The sequence below is a fragment of the Brassica napus genome, chromosome A5, assembly GCF_020379485.1.
Source record: "Brassica napus cultivar Da-Ae chromosome A5, Da-Ae, whole genome shotgun sequence".
Classification (NCBI taxonomy): Eukaryota; Viridiplantae; Streptophyta; class Magnoliopsida; order Brassicales; family Brassicaceae; genus Brassica; species Brassica napus.
This window is the reverse complement of record NC_063438.1, coordinates 15,195,781-15,218,830: the sequence shown is the minus strand read 5'-3', so window position 1 is coordinate 15,218,830 and position 23,050 is coordinate 15,195,781. Positions and strand designations below refer to the sequence as shown.

Here is a 23,050-nt window from a genome sequence, read left to right as displayed (position 1 = left end):
GAAAAGAGAGAATGAAAAAAAAACAACAATGGTGGAAAAAACATTTATTTAGTTTTATGTCGTACACTTGTCGTTTAGAAAATTTTAACCAACAAATCAAACTAAATCTCTAATGCCAGCTACAACATTGTACGTCACCTACGGCACATAAGACGAATCCTCCATTATACATGGCAATATCGTCATTTTACCAACCTTAAATTTCACACGCGCCATATGTTTACTGTTTTGATATTTATTTAATTTCATTGTCTTGCATTGTTTTTTTAAAGGCCAAATTGGCCAGAAAAACACGAAACACAAGATTATTAGTAAATCATGCAGAAACAACTTTCTTTAGGTAGTCGGACAGGAAGAAGCATGTGAATTTACATTCAAGTCCCGCGGAAAACGTGATGATATATATGTAGGCTATATCGGTATCGTAGGTAGGGAATATCTATTTTAGATATGATTGTCAGTTGTTGTCAGAAGAAAAGACAGTTTGTCTCACTTATACTCCCGCGCATCGGAGCTTTCGAAGCTTGCTTTATGTAGTAACGAAGACAAATATATGTAAAAAACAAAATTGAAATATTTTTTCTTTTTGTCACGGAAAGTATCTGTACAATAAAAGGAAATGTTTGACTTATTATAGAAAATGACCTTTGAATCAAAAATGAAGTACATTTTGCTTGGAAGGCTTAAAGAGGAAAAAAAAACATTCGACATCAATAGTACGTTGTTTGGGGAATGAAACGTAATGTGGGTATACTATTTACGAAATTTTTTGTCATGGGAGATTACAGTTCTGGTTAAGTGGGAAATATGGTTACCAACGGGTTGAAATCATAGGAACTAGCAAGGTTTAAGAACCATAAGATCGGTCAAATTAATCAAAAAGGACAATAAAATATCAAAATCAAAAGTGTGTAGGTGATGAATAAAAAATAAAGTCTACAAAAGTAATACCTTGTGCTTAAACCGTTTTGTACCGTGACAATATGATAGTGGAACATTTACCATACCGATTTTAATTGCTTACTATTAATAAGATAAATTGTCGTACCAAATCGGTTTTTACATGTTGGTCAAATAAATTATACAAACCGAAACATGTAAACCAATTTCACAATGCAATTGTTGCAAGGAACAATTCGAGAATGTTGTATATTAATATAATATTGCATTTGTCAGAGATATTTTTGTAACCTATAATAGAATCATGATGCCTATCACTAGGAAGCCGGTGCAGACTACACTTGCGTATTAGCTGGATATTGTGTAAGTAACTTCACCTTCTCCTCCAATAATTGCTATAAATACATGCTCTCCCAGATCAGTATGGCGATATAAGGAAGCATCACCAAATCCAGTTTTCTTTGTTCCATCCCGGAGATTGGGTTAAAATAAGGTAGCAAAATTTTTTTCCTTGTTGTAGGGTTTATCATTTACTGATAAAGAAAAATTATTTGCTGCTTTAGATTATTTTAGATTTCCATACACAAGTATATGACATTGGTGTAAATTTTTTAAACGATTTTGTATAGATGGGGAGATTGGTAAAGCTCTCTTTAGGGCTTTGGACTAAAAATTCAAATGGATATTGGTCGTTTGAGGTAACTTCTTATTATCACGGTGAAGCCATCATAATAACCAACAACAAATCCTTTGATGGTCTGGTCGAGTTGATTCGTATAAGGTTAAATCTCGGGATACTAACTCCCGTTGCCTTGACTTATCAACTCCCTGACTGGATGATTGTCCATGATGGTCCAAAAACGCCGCCGATCACCTTATCCTGTGACAAGGATGTTGAGATTCTGACAAGTGTAAGAGACTACATGTCTGAGGCGGTACTCTATGTAACTAGTGGACCTGAACTAGTTGCAAGGTACGAGTTCTTGCGTCGATCGCCTTTCACTATAGGTGATACAACTTACCTTGAAGAGGGCGTATTAGAAGCCCAACATCGGCAAGCAATTCTTGGTTAGTCCATAATAATTATTTAAAATCATATGTGAAGGGTTAACTGATTTTATATTTATTTTTTCATAGATTTGGTTGGAGGCCATCCGATCGTATGTAGCAAACACATATTAGAAATAATGTTCAATGAGCCACAACTCCTCATTGTATTTCGTGTTGCTCTTGAGATAGAAATGGTATATGGTCTGCCTAATGACAACGTCCAAGCAGAAGAGGCAACAGGGTTTTCACGGTTAACCGTCGACGATGTTGTATCTATGGCAGAAGCCGGTACCATTTCACCGGAAGAAGAGTTCTACTATGGTGAAAATGATGAAGGTATAGGAGACTTAATTTTCTTAACTAATAGTAGTACTAATTAAACCGTAATGACTACTAGTAGTATTTTTTTCTTCAGTAATATATATGCAGAACGTTAGAAATGTGATATTAAAGTAATATATTGATTTATAAATCACTTGTTTCACTTGTGACTGATATACGTAATAGTTGAAATTGATACAAGAACATCCGGTTTATATACGATTTTTTTTGTTATTATATTTAATCTATATAGCAAATACTAATGTTTTTAATTTATTCCTAATGCTCTATGGTGAACCGATGACTATTGAGGAGTTGCAATACAATATGCAATCCCAATTGGCCAACCAGCATCTCTTCTGAATCATTCAACCCCTCTAGAAGTGGAGCCGCTAAATGTTTGGAGAGACATGACGGAGGAAGAGGAATACTGGGATGGAATTGCCGCTCATGAAAATGACTATGAAGTGTACTATGCACATTCAACCCACCCAACTGAACGTGTGATTGGTTTGCCTCTTGCTCCAAATCGTAGAATCGCAGCCCCACAACCAGCAACAATAATCATCATCGACGATGATGATGGCTCGACCACCGCTTCTTCAGATGCTTTGAACGAAAACATCATCATCACTTCTGCGCCTCCGGCTGAAGATATCGCAACAATTGGTATGGAACTATCAAACAATGGACCGGCTGTTATGGAAGGTAAAGTAAAAGAAAAAACATTGGGAATTTTTGTGAATCATAGAAATTTTCAACTCAAGTTTTTTATTTTTGTCGATTGTGTAGGTGATTCCTCTACAGCAGTGGTAAACATAAACCAAGCAGGATCTTCGGAATTTCCTATTGACCCAACTCCAGAGGACAACTCCAACAAGGCAGAACCTACCCTTGATCTAACCCTTACTCTTGGAAATAAAGTACCAAGCAATGGAGATGTTCCCATAGAAGCTTTGAATGGCTCGTGCTCTGACCCGGATGAGGGCAGCGGTGTGTTTCGTCCCTTCTTTTAAGAACTGCATGTTTAAATCTATTAGAATAAATAAGTTGCCTCTTTTGTTGTGAAATAGTTGGCTCAAGAATATCGTATTTTGGCTTGTTTGAACATCACCGAAGCAGAACTAATATGTTTGTGGAAGTTTGTAATGTGAAAATATGAATGTAAAATATGTTATCCTATTTTATATTTCCCTATTAGTAACTAACAAAGGCACCAAATCCGAATATTGTAGGAAACAAAACAAATAATTCTGAGGAATTATATGTGGGAAAGGTTTTCAGAAATAGAGCTGATTTCAAACAACAAATGGCATCTTACACATTGAGATGTAAATTCCGGTTTAAAAACTCACGTTCATTACCAGATGGGATGGTTCTTCAGTGCATAAGTTTAACTTGCAATTGGAGAGTTTATGCAGTAAAACTGAAGAATGTTGAAAAATATGAAGTTCGGAAACTAAATTTGGACCATACATGTTCCGTCGACGAACGTGCAGGTATACAACAAACAATTTAGTATACCATACTAACCGAATCAGGCCAAGTGCGTAACAAATATATTACTTTCGAGTAAAGACAATATAGAAATAAAATATAAATAATGTCTTTGTAATAACGAAATAGTAAACAATTTTTCTTACATATGGTATCCTGAAAGATTACAATACATGAATAATAAAAAAACCTACCGCAGGATATGAAGATCATGCGACCCATACCGTCATTGGAGAGATAATAAAGACAAGATTTGCTGGTCAAGCTAGTGGACCACGGCCTAATGAGATTATCCAACTAATGCTAGGAGATCACGATATTAGGATATCATATTGGAAGGCATGGAGGTCTCGTGAGGTTGCCCTAGACTATGCGAAAGGCTCATGTGCAACATCCTACAAATTGCTTCCGGAGTATCTTCAGCGATTAGTAGAGCAAATCCAGGGACTTTAGCCGAAATCCATGCAATATACGATGCTGGAGTCGGTCATAGGTTCAAATACATGTTTTTAGCTCTTCGTGCCAGTATTGATGGATTCAGGCATATGCGTAATGTTATTATAATTGACGGAGCTCATTTGAGAGGGAAATATGCTGGTTGCTTACTAACCGCTTCAGCTCAGAATGGAAATTACCAGGTTTTCCCTATTGCGGTGGGAATTGTTGACGGTGAAAATGACAATGCATGGGAGTGGTTCCTAAAGATGCTTTTGCAATTCATTCCAAACGAGGACAATGTTGTATTCATTTCAGACAGACACTCATCCATATACAAAGCAATTTCAAAGGTATACATTATAATTTATATATAAATATGTCACAACATTTACTTCCTTACATAGAGAAAGGTGTTTTTGTAAAACATGTTTATTGGTAAAATATAATAATATGAATTTGTATTGTATATGGTTGAAGGTGTATCCAGCAGAAAAGCATTGCGCTTGTATTTTACATCTGAAACGCAACATCCAAACTTATTTCAAAAACAAACATCTCAGTTACTTGGTGGGCAAGGCAGCCATGGCCTTTCAACTCAGCGAGTTTTACACAACATTCAATGAAATAAAGAACATAAATCCTACATGTGCTGAATACCTATTAGATATCGGTTTAGAGCACTGGGCCCGTGCTCATTGCTCTGGAAATCGGTACAACCTCATGACAAGCAATGTAGCAGAGACATGGAATTCTGTTCTTCGAAATGCAAGAGAGTATCCGATACTACATTTGGTCGAGTACATCCGTTCTAAACTGATGAAATGGTACGCAGAAAGACATGATGTAACACAACATCCCAATCTTAGATTAACTCCACGTGTGACCAGTATTGTGGAAGAAAATTTTGAAATTAGCGGTTGGATGCTTGTTTGCCAGATTAACGCTGGTGAGTTCGATGTAAAAGACAAAGACGGAATATCTTACCATGTTAACCTACACACCAAATCTTGCAGCTGTTTCTCATTTCAGACGCTCCTCATTCCTTGCCCCCATGCCATTGCGGCGGCAATCAAAGAGAAATCAAGTATTGAATCGCTGGTTTCCGATTTTTACACTATTGACACTCTAGTTGCTGCATATGCCGGGAATATATTACCTATAAGCAGCGAGGTCAATCCAAGTATCGAAGGGACAGAAGGTGAAAGTGAGTCCATCCAAATATGCCCACCCACAAATCGTCGTCCACCAGGGAGACCTCGCAAAAGCCGGATCTTGTCTACTGGAGAAATAAGGGTAAGCAGCTTACCTTGAACTTTTTAAATAATATGAAACTCTTACACAATTTTCTTTTCGTAGATGAAGACCCCAAGGAAGAGACATGTGTGTAGACGTTGTAAAGGCGTGGGTCATAACAAAGCCACATGCAAAGGGGCGATATAAAAAGAAAGTGCATGAAGTTAAAGTTGGCTTATCTCGGATGATGAAGGTGTTTGATAAGAATGGTGGATTGTGAAATACTAAAAAAAGTTAAACATGCTTTTGTAAAATATTTGTATCCATGTTCGGTTAGAGGCAGGGTTGTACTTGTTCCTGATATTATGAAATAAATAAAAGCCAATGTCTAAGTTTGAAATATATGAGTCGTTAAAGACTACTATGTATAGTAACTGACGTACCCTTTGTTTCGTTAAAGTTGATAAGATGAAAACATAGATAAGAAAACCATCGGCTATTATAGCTAATATACAATGACCTATAGTGAATCATATCCAGTATATGGGAATTTAGTACGAAAGCCTAAGTTTTATAGCCAGCATTGTAATATTATATGATAAGTGAGACTAAGTATATATTATAGCATAGCACAAATGTGTAGTATTCATCGTAACAAGTTACTTCCCAATGTATGGACCCAAATATTCATATAGGTGTGAATATTTGGTAATTGTTTAAAATTGTTCTACGCCTTAATAAGAAAGGTATGTCATTCGGGTTTCCAATTAAACTAATACAGCAACATGATATTACCATAATTAGTCCTATACTATAGACATGCACTACTAATTTCATAGGTGATCAAATAATATTGTCGTTCAAAACTGATGCATATTAAACGCTATTCTATATTATATGACGGTCCTATATTAGTCGTATACTATAGAGTTGCAGTTCAGATATTTGTTTCATAAAATATATTACATTCCAAACTGACAATTATTAAACACGATTTTTAAATATGTTACATAAATACTTCCAGCATACATTACATTAGAAATTTCAAAACACACCAATAAAAAAACCAGGAAATTTAGAAACTTAAGAACAACAACCAACATTTATTCAGATAACAAGATCAAAGGAAATACAACTTCATTCGCAAACCACAGTAGCATGCTTAATCTTCCGAAATTGTTTCACACACATTCACCACCTCAACTTCTACCCTTGTGACCCAGAGGGAGAAGATCCCGAACCTAACCAAATATATTGTTAGCCAGTTATTAAAAAAACCAAACTTACAAATTAATATTAGCATATAAAATGTTTTAAACCTTCAGCTTATGTAGCCATGGAGGGCAAACCTTGCGCACCTCTTTTGATGAGCCCTGTAGATTGGAACCATCTCTTCCTCTTTACAGCATTCCTCAAGGACCTCCTTGCTTGCAACAAGTTCTTTCTCGTTATAACCTAGCAAAACAATTTTTTTAATAAATGTAGTTTTTTTATATTGTCTAAAAGAAAGTATCAATATAAGTACTATATATCTAACCTTTGAATACAAAGGTTGCACCACTTATAGTGAAAGTAGTTTGACAAAGAAACTGGTAATGAGCCACATTTTCAGCACCCGAAGAAACACATAGCTTTAGTTCAGACCACCAAGAACGGATTTGCATCATCGTTTCAACTTGTGGGGTAGTTGTCAATGTAATAGGCGGTGTACGAGTTCCCTCAGGTTCAAGCATCCATTCAGGTAGGTGATAGGCCAGTACCATGGGTGTCTCAGGCTTCAATTTATAGCGTTCACGGATAATGGTCTCCAAATCTTCCACCGTCTCAGTTGGTTTGACCATAACCGTATAGCCGAGATCACTTGGGTTCCTATGGAAAGTCCAATGTCCATCGTCGGCACGACGCCATGCACCGTGATGTAAAGTTACACTCATTGGAATTGCCATCTACAAAATATAAAGGAGGAATTAGAAACCGAGTTTTGTACAAGTATTTAAACCAACATTTTTAACAATATTACTCTATTCCACTGCTCCCTTCTGGCCGTAATTAAATGGATGATAACTTGTAAACAAGTATAGAAATTTATAGACGAATTTTGGTAACAAGTCCATGGATAAGATAAACCAATAATTCATCCACTAAAATAATTGAAGGACAAAGTTGCCGACTCTACTATAGGTATGATGATGATATTCGATACTTGATAGAACAGACACATAGCTGAAAATTGTGTAGGAAAGATAAGACAACTCACACTACTTTCTATACGCGTGCACTACTTGTAAACATCAACAACAACACTTGTTGTCGTATTTGCAAAATCAAAACTAAGAATATTTTCCTCTAGTAACATAAATAGGATGGTCATATGCAATAATCAGGTAACTGAACTGAATCAACCTATTATTAAAACCGGATTACTTCCCATTTATACAATAATGTTAAATTATAGCTTTTTCCTCAACTCTTTGAAAAGTATTAAAAAAAAAAATTTAACACAGCCAAATATAATACATGAAAATAGTACAAGAACATAACAGAGTTTGAAAATCCAAAGAAAACGTACACATGCAACATATTACATACAAGTTGTCTCACTTATACAAGTCCAACTCATTACAAGAATTAAAGAGGAAACTTAGTAAAACAAACACTTCACCATCAAGCATACCCTATAACTTTTCCTTGAACTCATACGCCAGTATTGCTGCACTCTTACTTTCCTCGACGAGCACATCATCACCAATATTCTTACAAGCTTCTGGTCCATATAGAGCGTGACTCGCCATAAATAGCGAAGACATCAAACCAGAATCGGCTTCATTCTTAATCTGGGCGACTGATTTTGGCCTAGCAACATCATAACACTGAATAACCGGATCAGTTTCTATGTCAAGATAAGCATATCTAGCAAGATACGGTAACATCTGTATGACAGGAGTAATTATCTTCTCTAACGCCTTTTGCTTGTGCAATGCAAAGCATGAATCTAGGATGGTGACAGTCCCAGCCCCAGTGTCAAAACAAATACCAACCCAATGTTTGTTCCCAACATTTGAAGGAAAATAATACTTCCTTGGATTAACCTTTGGAGCTTCTTTGGTTGGGAATATACCACTCAATGATTTTCGAAATATGTAGGACTCCTTGTTCTTACTCTTAAGGAACTTGGGAAAGTTCTTCATTATAGCAGCACCAAACTTGGTATCAAGAAACTCAGCACTCTGTGAACCTTCGGAAGGTAACTGATGCAAAATAACCGACCGTAAAACTCTAATAAGAATATCAACAACCTGTAGACATAGATAATATAAGAACAAATATACCACCATAATATATAGTTGAATACTACTATAATCCGGAAAATACCTTGGTAGTGTAATTTCTTTGCCTCTCACAAATTAGAAGAATTTCCCTTCTAGACACAGTTAAACCAGCAACGTTGATCACACTAAAAACCAAAAGCAAAGAACATTTAGTAATATATTCAATATTTCCAACTGAATATAATGCAAAGAACGAACTAAACTTACAAATTTGACTTCATTTTGAACTCCAGATTAGTGAACTTCCTTACCAACTCTGAAGTATCAAATGTCGCAAATATGCTCCTCTGAGATTCCCTAGCCCTTGACAGTAAATGAGGTCCACAAAGGTAATCCTCTACAAGACCCGATGGAACCGTCTTTTGCCTCTTACTTCTACGTGACGATGAACTTCCTTCAATATTGTCATCCACATTCGTGTGAGACAAATGTACATGGTCAGGACAAGTTTTTCCCAAAATAGGGATGTCTTCTTGAATATGTTCTTCCTGAGTTAGACCAAGCGAAAACGAAGGTTCATCCGCAATGTTGTCTTCGTTATTTTGCGGAGTCTGATTTAGAAGAACAATAAATGTAATAAATTAAAACTATTCTAGCATATAATATAGATCACTAATTCAAACCGATAACAGTTCAAATATCTTACCAACTTATGTTGGAATGACTGTTGCCTAGATCGATTCTCGCTATTAGCTGATTGCGCACCTGACTGAATTACCGGAGTTCCACATACATAGCCAGATTCAACCTGGTGTTTCTTCGTCGGAGTAGGATTAACGGACTGAATGTAATAAAAAACAGTAGTTAGTTCATAAGACATGGAATAAAAAGTTATACAAATTTAAAAAAAGTTATGTGAACATAATTGGTACCTCACATATACGGTTCGAGCGGGGAGGTGTAGAGTATTGACTAATGTCACGTAGAACGTTTTCTATTGTCTTTGCATTTGCGTCGGCAACATGGCTGGTATGACATCCGGGAACGATTACATTTGTCGGAGAAGACGGTTGATAATTTCCCGGGCCTTTATGCGCAGCAAGGTGGTCTTTACAAACGTCTGAAACGATATCCTTAAGAGATGAAAGCATTTCCTCCCTTAAACTTACCCAACAACGTCTCAACTTGTTTACGAACACCCCCCTCTATAGCATCAACCCGAGATGAACCTATCTTAATGTTGGATTCCAGTACATCAATCTGAGGTTTAATTTTTTCCAGCACAAGGTCAACGATTACACTGTTCTCAGCTTCCGCCGAAGTAGTAATAACCTTCTTTGCTCTCTTACACTTTGCAGATGATTTGACCTTTTCTCGCATATGAACAACATCAATCTTTCTAAGCCCACCGCGGAAACACAAATTATTGAATTGATAGTTACGCCCCCTGTTCTAAAACGCGGCCGCCGTGACCGGATTTGCGGCGGTTAAACGCTCGGCGGTCCCTGGCCGTGGTGATTGATCCCAACTCGGCGAACTAGGCGGCTGGTACAAAAGAATCTTCATTTTTCGTCATTCTGATACTCGAAATCGTTTAATAGATAGCTAATGTGTTGTTTTTATGTGTAAATCGTGATTAAACAGCAACAATAGTTAAGATTAGAAGAAGAAAATCAATGGCGGCGAGGAAGAAAAATTGCAGAACCCAGAAAACCCTAATGATTTAATGAGGAAGACGACAAGATATTTACAAAAATGCCACTCATTTATTTTTTTGGTAAAAAAAGCAAAAAATAAGGCGGAAGGGAGGTTTGAACTCGGGTCTGAGGGACATTAGGGTAGAACCGTTACCACTATGCCACCGCAACTTTCTCGGATATGAATACATAAACTACATATTATATATATACGTATTTAAAAATATAAAATAAACTTAAAACTAGGCCCCGCGTAATCCCCGCTTAATCTCCGATTTTTACATTAGGCGCTAGGCCCAACCCGAGCGCACGTATAGCGCCTATCGAGTTTCCGAACAGGGGTAACGCCTGATGGCCTCGACCAAGTTATCAACTCTTGAATCATGAACTTCATCATGCCGAACTAAAATGGCCTCATCAATAGGTCGCTCCGGATCTTGAACCAAGATGCTATGAACAATAACCTTCACCCAATGAAAAATATGTTATTCAGTAGGGCTGCATTAAAAAATTTGTAACCAAATATGAAATAAGAACTAATATAAGATATATGGCCAATTGCAAGTTCCTACTATATATAGACAACAAACAACTAATATTGGGAGATACAATGACTTACATCAGTTCTCTTGTCCAAATACCGTGCATGTGCCGGATTGAGGGTCCGTTTCTTCGTAAAAATATCGCGCCCACTTCCATCAATATCTTCACTATCAGAATCAGATGAAGAACACGAATCTTGCACAACCTCAGTCAACGCCGGAACCGCTGCAACCATTACAAGCTGTATTGCAAGAGCGAATCCTTTTAATGCGATAGTGTTTTGAGACAAAGCTATCTCATCTCTCTCTTTGATACTAGACATCAGCATATCAAATGCTACCCGTCCCCAAGGAAACGAAAAAAGGCATCTAGATCTTTAATAGCTTCAACATGATCTCTAGATATCTTCATATTAAGACTAGTTGGAAGAAGAACTGATTCAAGCAACGCCAAGCAGGCATATCTAATACGGATGTCTCTGTCTTTAACCGTTTTGCGGTAGAGCATCTTAATAACAGAAGACACTGTAACAACTTCAACTTTTCCAAATAAACATGGCCAATAAGTTTGCTCCGCTATTGTTGCCTTCAACTTCATCTTTGACTTCTGCGGGAATTTCCCACAAGGTAATCCCGTCACAATCGCAAATTCTCTAATTGAAAACCTTACCGGTTTACCTGCAAATCGGAACCAAGTTTCATACTTCTTCTTTGTCTTCAGCTGCCTTGATAACATATATCGCGCGAATCTTCCGTAAAATGCAGGTTTGTCGGCTATCTCTATCAACTTCCCAAATGAAGATCGCCTAATAATATCAACCTCCTCTTCGTCTAACGCATTCAAGATGCGTTGTGGAGCACTGGATGATTGATAAGTAAGAATTCGAACCCCAACTGGTTCTTCGCCGCCGGCAAACATCATCTCCGGAATGTTCTGCATGTCTGGTTCTTCAGGTTCTTCTGAACAGTCAATAAACCACGCTGAAACCATAACTACAAGAATCCTCTTCCGGTTATTAATCGAGAGCTGTTCTTCGTAGACTCCGCAAAAAATTTCTTGTTACTTTAGTAATGTGCGCTATAATGGAGAAGATGGATTCTTTGCAGTGTTTGATATATTCAATAACTTGCTACAGTATACAACATTCATTATTAAAGAAACATCTTGAATTTTTAGCTCCCTATATCGTAGCCGATACAGAGTACGAACACCTATATATAGGGTTATTTTTGAAATATATAGAAACTGAAACAGTACATAACCACCCGACGAATTAATCTTTTTTCCGTGTATATCAGGTGCAATTGCTCTTTTTTAAACGAATTAACTATTAACTTTCTTACTCTTCTTAAGATTTTTCATTAATGGTTGTTTTGTCATTTAACATATTCTTATAGTCAAGTCAAATTATGACACTAAATTACTAACATTATTTTTTGGGCATACATATCTTTGGATTCAACTAAATCCATTTTAAAATATATGGGCAACTGCTAGATCTGATTTAATAACAAAGTAGATCTGAGACGGATCTAAATACCCAGATCTGGATTCAGATATATCGGATTCGTAGATTTAATATCTGTATTCGTGGTTTCTGGATATCCGTCTAAATATAACATTATCCATGGGTATTGGAATCCGGATCCATAAAAATAATTCAAAAATATTCTTTTAAAATACTAATTCTACAAATAATACACAAATTAAATATTTATACAAAATTTATAAATATATATAAATATGTGTGTTGATAATATTATAAAAATTAATATATAATATTATAAGACTAATTTATGTATAGATATTAATATATCAAATATAAATATTAATGAAATTAATATATTTTAAAAATATGGATCCAAATTAGATCTAAACCTAAAAGTTATATTTTATTTTCGGAGCGAATCCAAAACGTATCTCAGATCAAATCTTGATCCCGGATAATATGTCCGATGCCTAAACAAAGGCCATCAAAATATTAAATCGGGTTTGGATTACGTAATCAAATTGTGACTAAAACGTGTCATGTCTAGAGAAAAACCTGATAAGAATATCTGTTAAGCTTGTCACCATTACCAACGGACGTGCCTCTAAGTTTAGCCCATTGGCCTACTAAATACTTAATAGGCCCATCTGTTTCGTATGTAATCTACGAGCACCCATCTCCGACCCACGGAGCGTCTTTGTGACATTCATTCGGGTTCTGCTCGTGAGAGAGAAGAGAAGAAAACCGATCAATCATGAAGCTCTCTTTCTCTCTCCCTTCCAAATCGAAACCCAAAGTCACAGCCGCCGGCGCCGTCGATGACGGTACAAGCAAAGAGTTCGTCACGGAATTCGATCCTTCGAAAACCCAAGCTGATTCCACTCCCAAACACGTCATCCCTCCGATCGACAACACATGGAGGCCTCACAAGAAGATGAAGAATCTCGATCTCCCGCTCCAATCCGGCAACACCGGTTCGGGTCTCGAATTCGAACCCGAGGTTCCTTTAACCGGTTCCCAGGAGAACATCACCTACGGTTTGAAGCTGCGTCAGAAAGCAAAGGACGACGAAGAAGAAGAAGATCGGAACCTAGCTCCGATAGAGCAGCTTATGATGCAGAGTTTGAGGAAAGATCTGGAGTCGCTTGCTGATGACCCGACCTTAGAGGACTTCGAGAGCGTTCCTGTGGAGGGTTTTGGAGCTGCGTTGATGGCTGGGTATGGGTGGAAGCCTGGCAAGGGGATTGGTAAGAACGCTAAAGATGATGTCCAGATTAAGGAGTACAAACGCTGGACTGCTAAGGAAGGTTTAGGTTTCGATCTTGATAAGTCTAAGCTTGTTGTTGATAAAGTTAAAGAAAGTGTGAAACTTGATGTTAATGGTGGGGATCTTTTTTTTGTTGGAAAAGAAGTTCGGATCGTTGCTGGTAGAGATATGGGATTAAAGGGTAAGATTGTGGAGAAGCTTGGTAATGATTTGTTTGCTTTGAAGCTCTCTGGAAGTGAAGATGAAGTGAGAGTTGGTTTGAGTGATGTAGCAGATTTGGGTTCCCGGGAAGAAGAACGGTGTTTAAAAGAGTTGAAAGACAAGGAGAAAGATAAGAAAGCGAGTAAACGAAGCAGAGGAACAGAGAGAGTGAGTAGAAATGAAGTTAGAGTCAGTGAGAAGCATGATAGAGGTGAGAGGAGAGTTAAGAAGCCCTCATGGCTCAGGAGTCATATAAAGGTGAGAATAGTGAGCAAGGATTTTAAAAGTGGGAGGCTGTATCTGAAGAAAGGGAAAGTTGTTGATGTTGTCGGACCAACGACCTGTGATATCATGATGGACGAGACGCAAGAGTTGGTTCAAGGGGTTGATCAGGAGCTGCTGGAGACGGCACTGCCTAGGCGAGGAGGACCGGTTTTGATTCTGTTGGGGAAACATAAGGGCGTCTATGGGAATTTGGTTGAGAAAGATTTGGATAAAGAAACTGGTGTGGTTCGTGACTTAGACAACCACAAGATGCTTGATGTTAGACTTGAACAAGTTGCTGAGTACATGGGCGATATGGATGATGTTGAATACTGAAACTATCAACACTAAAGCTGCTTACTTTCAGGTATTGCAACTACCTCATTTTCTTTCCTTGCAATTCTGCTTATTGGATAGACCAATAGTTTCACATGGCGTTGCTTTTAAACAGAGTAACAATATTGAAATGTTCTTCTCCTATGTGATTCTGCATAAGTTTCTTGAAACCGGGAAGTGTTTTGAATAAGATAGTTATTTTCCATTTTTGATTTGGCAAAGCTGAACTCGGTGTAATTGAGGATTGAATGCCAATAACTCTTACCAATATTTAATGTGTGACAGATGAGGTGCAGCTTGCAGATTTACGAGGAACCTCGGTGGAGTTATGCGTTTGTTGAGTTTACAGACAAAATTGACATTGGCTTCAGTGTCTGTCTTCCAGTAATTGCACTCACTGTACTATCTGTAAGGGCACTTTGTAAGAGTACGTACATGGTATTGCACCATTTTATTCACTACATCTACAAACTTTGTGGTCTGAACTAAAAGAACTAATCCATGAATTTTACTCGGAAGATAAGCGCAGTTTTAGATCAAGTTTGTATAGTGATACATTTACGTTAGAATTTTCTAGGTGATGAATAAGTTTTACTCACTCCCACCATCCATTCTAAACTTTATATGGTAATAGGCCTGGACTTGGAGTGAACTCGCAATACTGTGCTGAGGAAACAAAAGAAATCAGTTCTATTCCAATTTTCTTCTTCTCTTATTTGACTTAAGTTCTTCCTTTTTACCCCCAAATTATAATGTCTACGAGCTTCATGTTCGTCTTCTGACATTGTGTATCAGCTATAGATTTAGATTTGCACAAACTATTTAAGTTCAGGCTATCAAGATGACAAGTCAAACAGATGGTTCATATTGCTTGCTGCTTCTTATCCTATGTATTATAGATATATAAACGGAATATTATAAAAAAGTGCTCTTCTCGTGCAAACTGTGAGACATTATATACTTCAACAAGACAGTACTGAAGTTCCAAATTTTGGCAAAAAAAGAAGAAGAGAGTATTGAAGTTGTATCTCAACAAACTAAACAAGAACCCCGTTAGGTAAAGCACAGATTCAAAGAAGTAGCACATAAAGAAAGCTTCGTTTTGGTTCTCGATGCATTCACATATTCATATACTTGAAAGGTGATGATGCATGCATGACTTTAGCCTAATATAGACCAACACTGTATTCCTCTCCACAACCGCATTTAGCAATGTAAGATATCCCCTGCAGCAAGTGTAGTTGGTCATGATCGTCACATAATTAAAAATCAAAACCAAGCCAACAAAATCAATGTCACCTTCAGTTTCTCAGCCTGTCTCTGCAGCGAATGTAAATACTCTGCCTCTCCAGATTCATCTGACAAGAGTGCGGTGTATTCCTCTTCTAGAATCTTAATATCCAATGGCATTAACTCTGGCTGCATTGTTCACGAGTTGAGGAAATAGAACAGTATCAGGTGCAGAAAAAAAAACCCATACATAATTGAATATAGAAAGGCAGAGTGGAAATCTCTTGATGTGAGCAAAAGATCTAACTGATGCACTATGCAAAATCAAAATGGTAGAAATGATCCCAGAGAGTAACTACCTTGAAATCATTAATCTTGTTCTTCACATTCTCAATTGATAGCTTGATCTGAAATGAAACTTTGTAATTCAGAAAGGTGCCCAAAGATATAAATCATGTAGCATTACCGGACTAGGGAAATAAACTGTAAGTTTATCTCGAGAACCAACAGTAACAAGTTGATAATAACCTTGGAATTTTCCTGGATAAGTTCGGATCTCATCTGTTTTGCTTGATCAAGCTTTGCTCTAGCAGAATCTGACAATCCCATCAGGTTTTTCCTTGATTTTTCTTTCTAAAGTATCAAGGACCAACAAAAAAAGTGAGGAGACATCTTTACGTCAGTTACTATGCAAATATTGGAAGTCTATTTTAATGGAACAGGTATGTAAGGATTCATAGGAGAACGAACCTGTCTTTGTTGGCCAGTTTCATTGCTCATATGGGAAACAAACCAGCCCTGACCAAAATAAGGACGACATAAAGGTTAATGATGTGTTGGTAAACACAATCACAACAAGAGGATGCAAATAAAAAACCTTCTGCTCCTCTAGTTTGGTTTTAGCTTCCTCTGCAGTCTTTATATAGTTAGAACTGCAATTATAAACAATAGAATTGACAGTCGCAAGGTGATTCCAGAACCACATTCCAGTTCTAGCGGTAAGGTCTTTTTGAGTTACCGTTTGGATACAAGCTTTGCAGATATACTGTCTCGTTCTTGTAGGATAAGCTCCAGACTCTACGACACAAGATAAACAACAGTTCACTCAGTGCAAGCAGCACACAAAGCTAACAACAGTGTGATAACTTCTAAAGGCATAAGAAGACCTTTTATACTAGTTTCATATTCATGGCTAACGTAAGAGGTCAAGTGTACCTGTGCAAGATTTGCTGAATCAGATTCCATTGACGAAATCTTTCTCTGCTTTCCAAGAATCTGTGAGCATAGTTCGCCTTTAGTCCTCGTCTTCTGATCCGTCTCTTCTTTGAGTCTCTTTGTCTCACACAATGCTGATATAAAAAGATAAAAGAGTATGAATCTGATGAATACAAAGCGCAGATCCAAATTTGAACAAAGGACTGTTACTCTAATTCTCAATAGTTGATCACAACTCAGCCTAATCTGAGCGAAGACATCAATAATAATAAGCTTGAGAAATTCCAAACGAAATTGCTTTCAATTCACCTACAACATACATTTCAATTGAAACTACTGAATCCGAAGACGAACCATGATCGAGATCTTTCTGCAAGGTATCGATTGTGGTAATCTGCATCTGCTCCTCGACGGAGACTTTCGCCGCGTGATCCTCCACATCTATCCTCAGTCGAATCCATGATAAACAAAGTCAAGTCCACAATCGCCACAGCTGGAATCAGGAAAATCATAAGCGAAAAGGAAGATTTGTACCAGTCATTTGCGATCGGAGAGTCTTCATACACTGTAGATACTCCTCCATCTCTTCTTCACTTTCCGATCACAATCCAAACCGCTCGCTTGAGGAACAAACGGAAACTTTTTCGGAAGATTTTGAATCAGATATTCGTACGAATCTGTAGAGCTTTACGCGAGCCGGCGAGATTTCAATTCAAACTATCGGATCCACCCGCTTCAATTTTGAACTTGATAAAGTCCCATTAAAAATTATTTTGACCCGTTTGCCCGAACCCGATACTTGCTCCGTTGTCGAGTATTTATTTTTCGCCTCTTATAAATGTTGTCTAGTTCAAATTCGGATGGATTTGGACACCGGCTTAATAGAACGATACATCCTCAGGCTATCGGTTATGGATAGTCATCAAATATAAGGTACTGATTTATCTATTACTAGTATCATCTCTACCACAGGTATTGTTTATTGAGAAACTTAACAATACATTTAAAAAAAAAAAATTTATGTTTATATCTTACAAAAGTATAGGCCATTGATTGAGATGTAGAAAAGGTCTTTTAATTTATTTTCTATCTACAACTATAAAAATAGCCATAAGGTCAATGATAATCATACCTAGCTCAGACAAGGGACATGAATTCCAACAAAAGTATCATAATAAACTGTTTGTGCAGAGTTAACTCATTTCGGATTCAGAGCTCTAAATAGAATAAGGGAGGATACCAGCAGAAACAACAATTCAACACCGTCCATCCAAAGAACCCATCTCTATTTCAAGCTGTTGAAGCTCAGTTCCAGTTGCTCAAGAGTCTAAACTTGCCAGTTGCTCAAAAGTCTAAACTTGATGATGATGATGTAGCAATTGTTGATCAACCATCAAAAGACCACTGCTCAGATGAACACAAAGGTTGATAACATTAATATAATGAATTTCACTGGTTTTTAGCAATAGTATAAGTCCAGTTTTTATATTATATTTCGAGTTTATTTTAGAGTTTTTCAGGTTCAGGTATGTCTTGGAACATTGTGGAAATCATGAAATCACTCGAAGCATAATGATGAGGAAACTCGTAGTTGTTCAAGAAAATAAAAGAAAAAATCAAGATTTAGAAGGAGTGTCGATGGACACCATCCTTGGTATCATTCGACACCGACGTGAATACGGGCCCATGCAATTTTCAGAGTCAAGTTTGGTTGTTCCTTGGCTTTTCCTTGTTCGAATTCCCAGAGGTCTCCACAAATTACAAGATTTCCCTTGGCCTACTTTATACCTAATATATATAGTTTTTAAGCCATTGTTTAGGCTAAGAGGCTTTAACATACTTTTGAATACTTTCATAGAAGCTTTATTGCTCTTACAGTTTTGGAGAGAATATAAGAAGACTCTTTCAAAAATTTGATTGGAACTCTAGTATCTATTCCTCATCTTTTTAATGCACTTCATTCAGTTTATCTCTATATCATACTTAATTATGTATGAGTAGTTATCTTATTAGATTTAGGGGTTTATGGGGTTTTGATGAATTTATAAAACGCATAAATGTTATGGTTATTTAATGGAATCCTTCACATGATTGAACTCATTACCTTTATTCTAGAGTAGCTAACTAGAAACATGAACATACGATAATCAATAACTGTGAGAGACGGTGCGAGAGACGGTTCAACTCGTGAAACTAATCATGTTGAACTAGGTTGTTAGGCACATACAAGAGGTTTAATTAACTTAGTATACAAATCGATCTGAACAATAATGCTTATTTAAAAGAAGTATCGACCGACTAGGTTGTCAAAATACCCAGTGGAGCTCTTCCTGGAAAAGGTGAACACAACCAAAGAAAGGAGTTTGTGAATGCTATCACTCTTAGGAGTGGGACGAAGAACCTACCTTCTAATGAACATAAAACTGTGGAAAGTGCAGAACCAATTGAAGGAAGAGATTGTGATAGTCGTAGTACATACACCACATGTGGTTCGTGTGTATGCTTCTAAGGCACCATATCCAGTGAGACCAAACATATGTTGCAGAGTTTTAGAGGAAGTTAAGTGTAAGGATATGGTGAGTGATTGGGGTTGTCTTGAACATTGGGGTCGTGATTGGGAACTACAAGTTCCTTGTGGACTTTCTGGTGTTGGAGCTGGAAGCCTATGGATCCTCTCATTTTGGGACATTCTTTTTGGCTATAGCAAGAGCTATCATTGATGTGAAAATAGGTAATATAAATCTCCATCTAGGAGACATAATCATATGAAGGTTGAGGTGGATCAAATGCTGAAAAGACCTACGTTGGATGGTCATATATTATCCATTTATTATGCTTCAAGGTATGATGTAGGGGATGCGGATACAGCTGGATACACCAAGATGATAAATTCTTGTTCACAAATGGGACGCATGGTAGCTTTCGTGAGTCTTGATGAGAACATAGATAAATCGTCTACACCAAAGGCTACTGCAGATCTTCTCAACCCACATAATGTGTTGACATCTCTAAAAGTGGAGCTCAAAAGACTTCAACATGGCTAAGGACACATTTTGGTTGTAAGTCCATTTATTGTGTGATCATTAATGTTGAACTGAACAATAACGAGTCTGCTTTACTTTTATGCGAATTAAAGAAGTATCATAGAGTATAGGCTATTCGTTAGATACCATCATGGGATCTCATCTGAACTTTGTATGCATATGGTATATCTAGAAGATAAATCATGAAATTATATTAAAGAAGCTCAAATCTGAATCTAAGAGATGTTATAAATAAAGAGAACATAAAACTTCTAGAGGCTAAAAATATTTATGCTATTTCTGATAGTAGCTTGGTTGCTCTTGTCTATATTGTGACAAAGAAAAATGGAGTAACAGTAGTAAAGAATGATAAATAAATAAAATGAATTGATTCCTACTAAAATTGTGATTGGCCAAGCGTAAATTAAAGGAAGTCGAATGTTCCAGCTAGAAAATATCATATTTATTTTGCATTTATTGACTGGATGCTTGAAATAATGGTTAACAATTCATACTATACTTTTTAGATTGTTATTCATGGTTAAAACCTGGTATCAAGTTACCAATAATAAGAAGTAAGCAAATTATGTATGTGGTAAGAGCGAAAAATTTACATATAACATCATTTTATACTTTATCATAAGCATTTATCTATGATGTGCTTGCTTGATGTAGAAGTCAATAAAAACAATCATGCTTTAATGTAAAACTATGTGCGAGTTTTTTCTTCTTATACTAAAACATTTTAGTTTATATAACAAAATTTATCACTAAGTTAATGTAATTTATATGTATTATATAACTCTATAATGCCTATTTTTAAGTGGCTTATATTGTTATTACTATAATTTGTAACAAAATTTATTTTGAGAACATTATTATGTAAAAATGTTATTTTAGATAATTTTTAAATTTAGTTCTAAGTTTGAAATGTATATGGAAGTCAAATTAAATCAAACCTACATAATAGAGAAGAAATATTTTGAGATATTGTTATGAACAACAAAAATTTTTTAACAGTAGTAAAGAATGATAAATAAAAAAATGAATTGATTCCTACTAAAATTGTGATTGGCCATATCGTAAGCGTAAATTAAAGGAAGTTGAATGTTCCAGCTAGAAAATATCATATTTATTTTGCATTTATTGAACGGATGCTTGAAATAATGGTTAACAATTCATACTATACTTTTTAGATTGTTATTCATGGTTAAAACCTGGTATCAAGTTACCAATAATAAGCAGTAAACAAATTATGTATGTGGTAAGAGCGAAAAATTTACATATAACATAATTTTGTACATTATCATAAGCATTTATCTATGACGGACTTGCTTGATGTAGAAGTCAATAAAAACAATCATGCTTTAATGTAAAACTACGTGCGAGTTTTTTCTTCTTATACTAAAACATTTTAGTTTATATAACAAAATATATCACTAAATTAATGTAATTTATATGTATTATATAACTCTATAATGTCTATTTTTAAGTGGCTTATATTGTTATTACTATAATTTGTAACAAAATTTATTTTGAGAACATTATTATGTAAAAATGTTATTTTAGATAATTTTTAAATTTAGTTCTAAGTTTGAAATATATATGGAAGTCAAATTAAATCGAACCTACATAATAGAGAAGAAATATTTTGAGATATTGTTATGAACAACAAAAAAAAATTAAGAAGAAACTATAATATATTGTACATGCAAAATAATTTTGTAGTAAAAATCTTATTTAAAAATTGCTTGAAATACACAAAGTTGGATAAGATTTTTTATTTTATTTAATTTGAAATAGAAATGGATATTTCTTTCTAACAAAATATTTCTAAGATCTTTATAAAAATGTATTTCTGAAAAATTAATTAATTTAAATTTTTATTATCATTAAAATATAATCAAAATATTTTATATGATTTTGATTTTAGTTCATAAAATAAAAATAAATTTAATTTTAAATTCTAATTATATTTTATGATAGTTAAAATTTAAATTAATTAATTTTCTAAATAAATTTAAAATGATTCTGAATAAAAGAATAAGATATAATGATCAAATTATGTAAAATTTGATAAACATTCTAGAGGAAAGTTCATTTTAAAATATCACACATGACTGTGTTTTAATAATATAGATAGATCATATCTAACCTATACTAAAAGCAGGATATTAAGCCATCTAAGCATGTCCACATCAGATTGAAAATTCAGACCAATCAGAGAGCTTATAATCGCCATGTCAACACCGCTTTTGAGGATAACGGGTGAAAATAGGCCTTTTCTGTGGGCTTCAAAATTTGGCTATAGCCCAGAATCCAAAACCACGACTAAATCTATGCTCAGTCGGGAGCGTCTTCGAACTCCGCCTGTTGCGCTTCGTCTTCACTGATCCGTTCCTCTGTAATCGCCGTGCCGCCACACTTACTTCATCAATCAATCATGTCTTTACTCTTTCATTTATTTTTTCATTTCATCTTCCGCTGATTCTTCTCCTGTATAAATCTAACGAAAAACCAAGTAAGCACATCAAGCAATGGCAACCAAAGCGGCTTAATCCACCAGAAAGGCTCCAATGACTCAGTTCTTCAATGAAGTATCCCCTGGCTTGGCGGATCAACATTCACATGCTTTTACTTTCTCTTGCTTAGTCTTTTCATAGAATTTTTGCAGCAGTTGGAGAGATTCAAGTCAATGTTTTTGTGGAAAGATTACAATAGCTGTAGTGATCTATTGTCAGCTTAAAGTATGTACTCTTTAAACTCTGCTTTGATTCCATTTCACTTTCCATATTTTGTTTGAGGAGGAAAAAATATTGATGGTCAGTCTCGCCAGAGTTTGATTTTATGAGACCGAGATCATTTAGGTTATCAATGTGTGGAAGATCTTTTATTTTTTTATTGTTATTGTGTGTAGAGCCTGTCAGAACTGGTTTAGATTGAAATGTTCTGATGTGTGCTGCTCACTTTGCTATGTTCTTTCAGGTTCTTTTTACCAAATTCAGATGTTTTCCTCCATTGTTTGAGAATACACTCGGGAGCTGACCCTTGCAAGTAAGTTTCTCTTATTGGCTCTA

The 23,050-nt window shown here is 35.9% G+C and overlaps 4 protein-coding genes across 6 annotated transcripts; 3 read left to right on the top strand and 1 right to left on the bottom strand.

The window, feature by feature from the left end:
• Positions 1-1,250: 1,250 nt before the first annotated feature.
• Positions 1,251-4,239, top strand: LOC111214699. Of its 2 annotated transcripts, none has more exons than XM_022717711.2 (3): positions 1,251-1,968; positions 2,038-2,979; positions 3,064-4,239. In XM_022717711.2, the coding sequence occupies exons 2-3, from the start codon at positions 2,682-2,684 to the stop codon at positions 3,285-3,287; spliced, it is 522 nt and encodes a 173-aa protein (XP_022573432.1). In that variant the 5' UTR covers positions 1,251-1,968; positions 2,038-2,681; the 3' UTR covers positions 3,288-4,239. The 2 variants fall into 2 exon arrangements, 1 of the variants encoding a protein (XP_022573432.1); XR_007339491.1 differs by having other exon boundaries at positions 1,255-1,968.
• LOC106373836 lies at positions 4,152-5,517 on the top strand. The gene is made up of 2 exons (XM_013813957.1): positions 4,152-4,556; positions 4,684-5,517. Exons 1-2 carry the CDS (start codon positions 4,152-4,154, stop codon positions 5,515-5,517), a joined length of 1,239 nt encoding a protein of 412 aa, XP_013669411.1.
• Positions 5,518-13,112: 7,595 nt separating this feature from the next.
• Positions 13,113-15,435, top strand: LOC106376942 (protein MOS2). Of its 2 annotated transcripts, XR_007339490.1 has the most exons (3): positions 13,113-14,536; positions 14,791-14,943; positions 15,140-15,435. XR_007339490.1 is itself a non-coding variant. In XM_013817081.2 (2 exons), exon 1 carries the CDS (start codon positions 13,192-13,194, stop codon positions 14,503-14,505), a length of 1,314 nt encoding a protein of 437 aa, XP_013672535.1. In that variant the 5' UTR covers positions 13,113-13,191; the 3' UTR covers positions 14,506-14,536; positions 14,791-15,023. The 2 variants fall into 2 exon arrangements, 1 of the variants encoding a protein (XP_013672535.1); XM_013817081.2 differs by lacking the exon at positions 15,140-15,435 and having other exon boundaries at positions 14,791-15,023.
• BNAA05G17850D lies at positions 15,406-17,797 on the bottom strand. The gene is made up of 10 exons (XM_013817083.3): positions 17,485-17,797; positions 17,305-17,391; positions 16,951-17,084; positions 16,754-16,812; positions 16,613-16,667; positions 16,486-16,533; positions 16,264-16,368; positions 16,095-16,142; positions 15,805-15,924; positions 15,406-15,731 (listed from the first exon to the last, which is right to left on the bottom strand). Exons 1-10 carry the CDS (start codon positions 17,531-17,533, stop codon positions 15,672-15,674), a joined length of 765 nt encoding a protein of 254 aa, XP_013672537.1. The 5' UTR covers positions 17,534-17,797; the 3' UTR covers positions 15,406-15,671.
• Between the last annotated feature and the right edge of the window lie 5,253 nt (positions 17,798-23,050).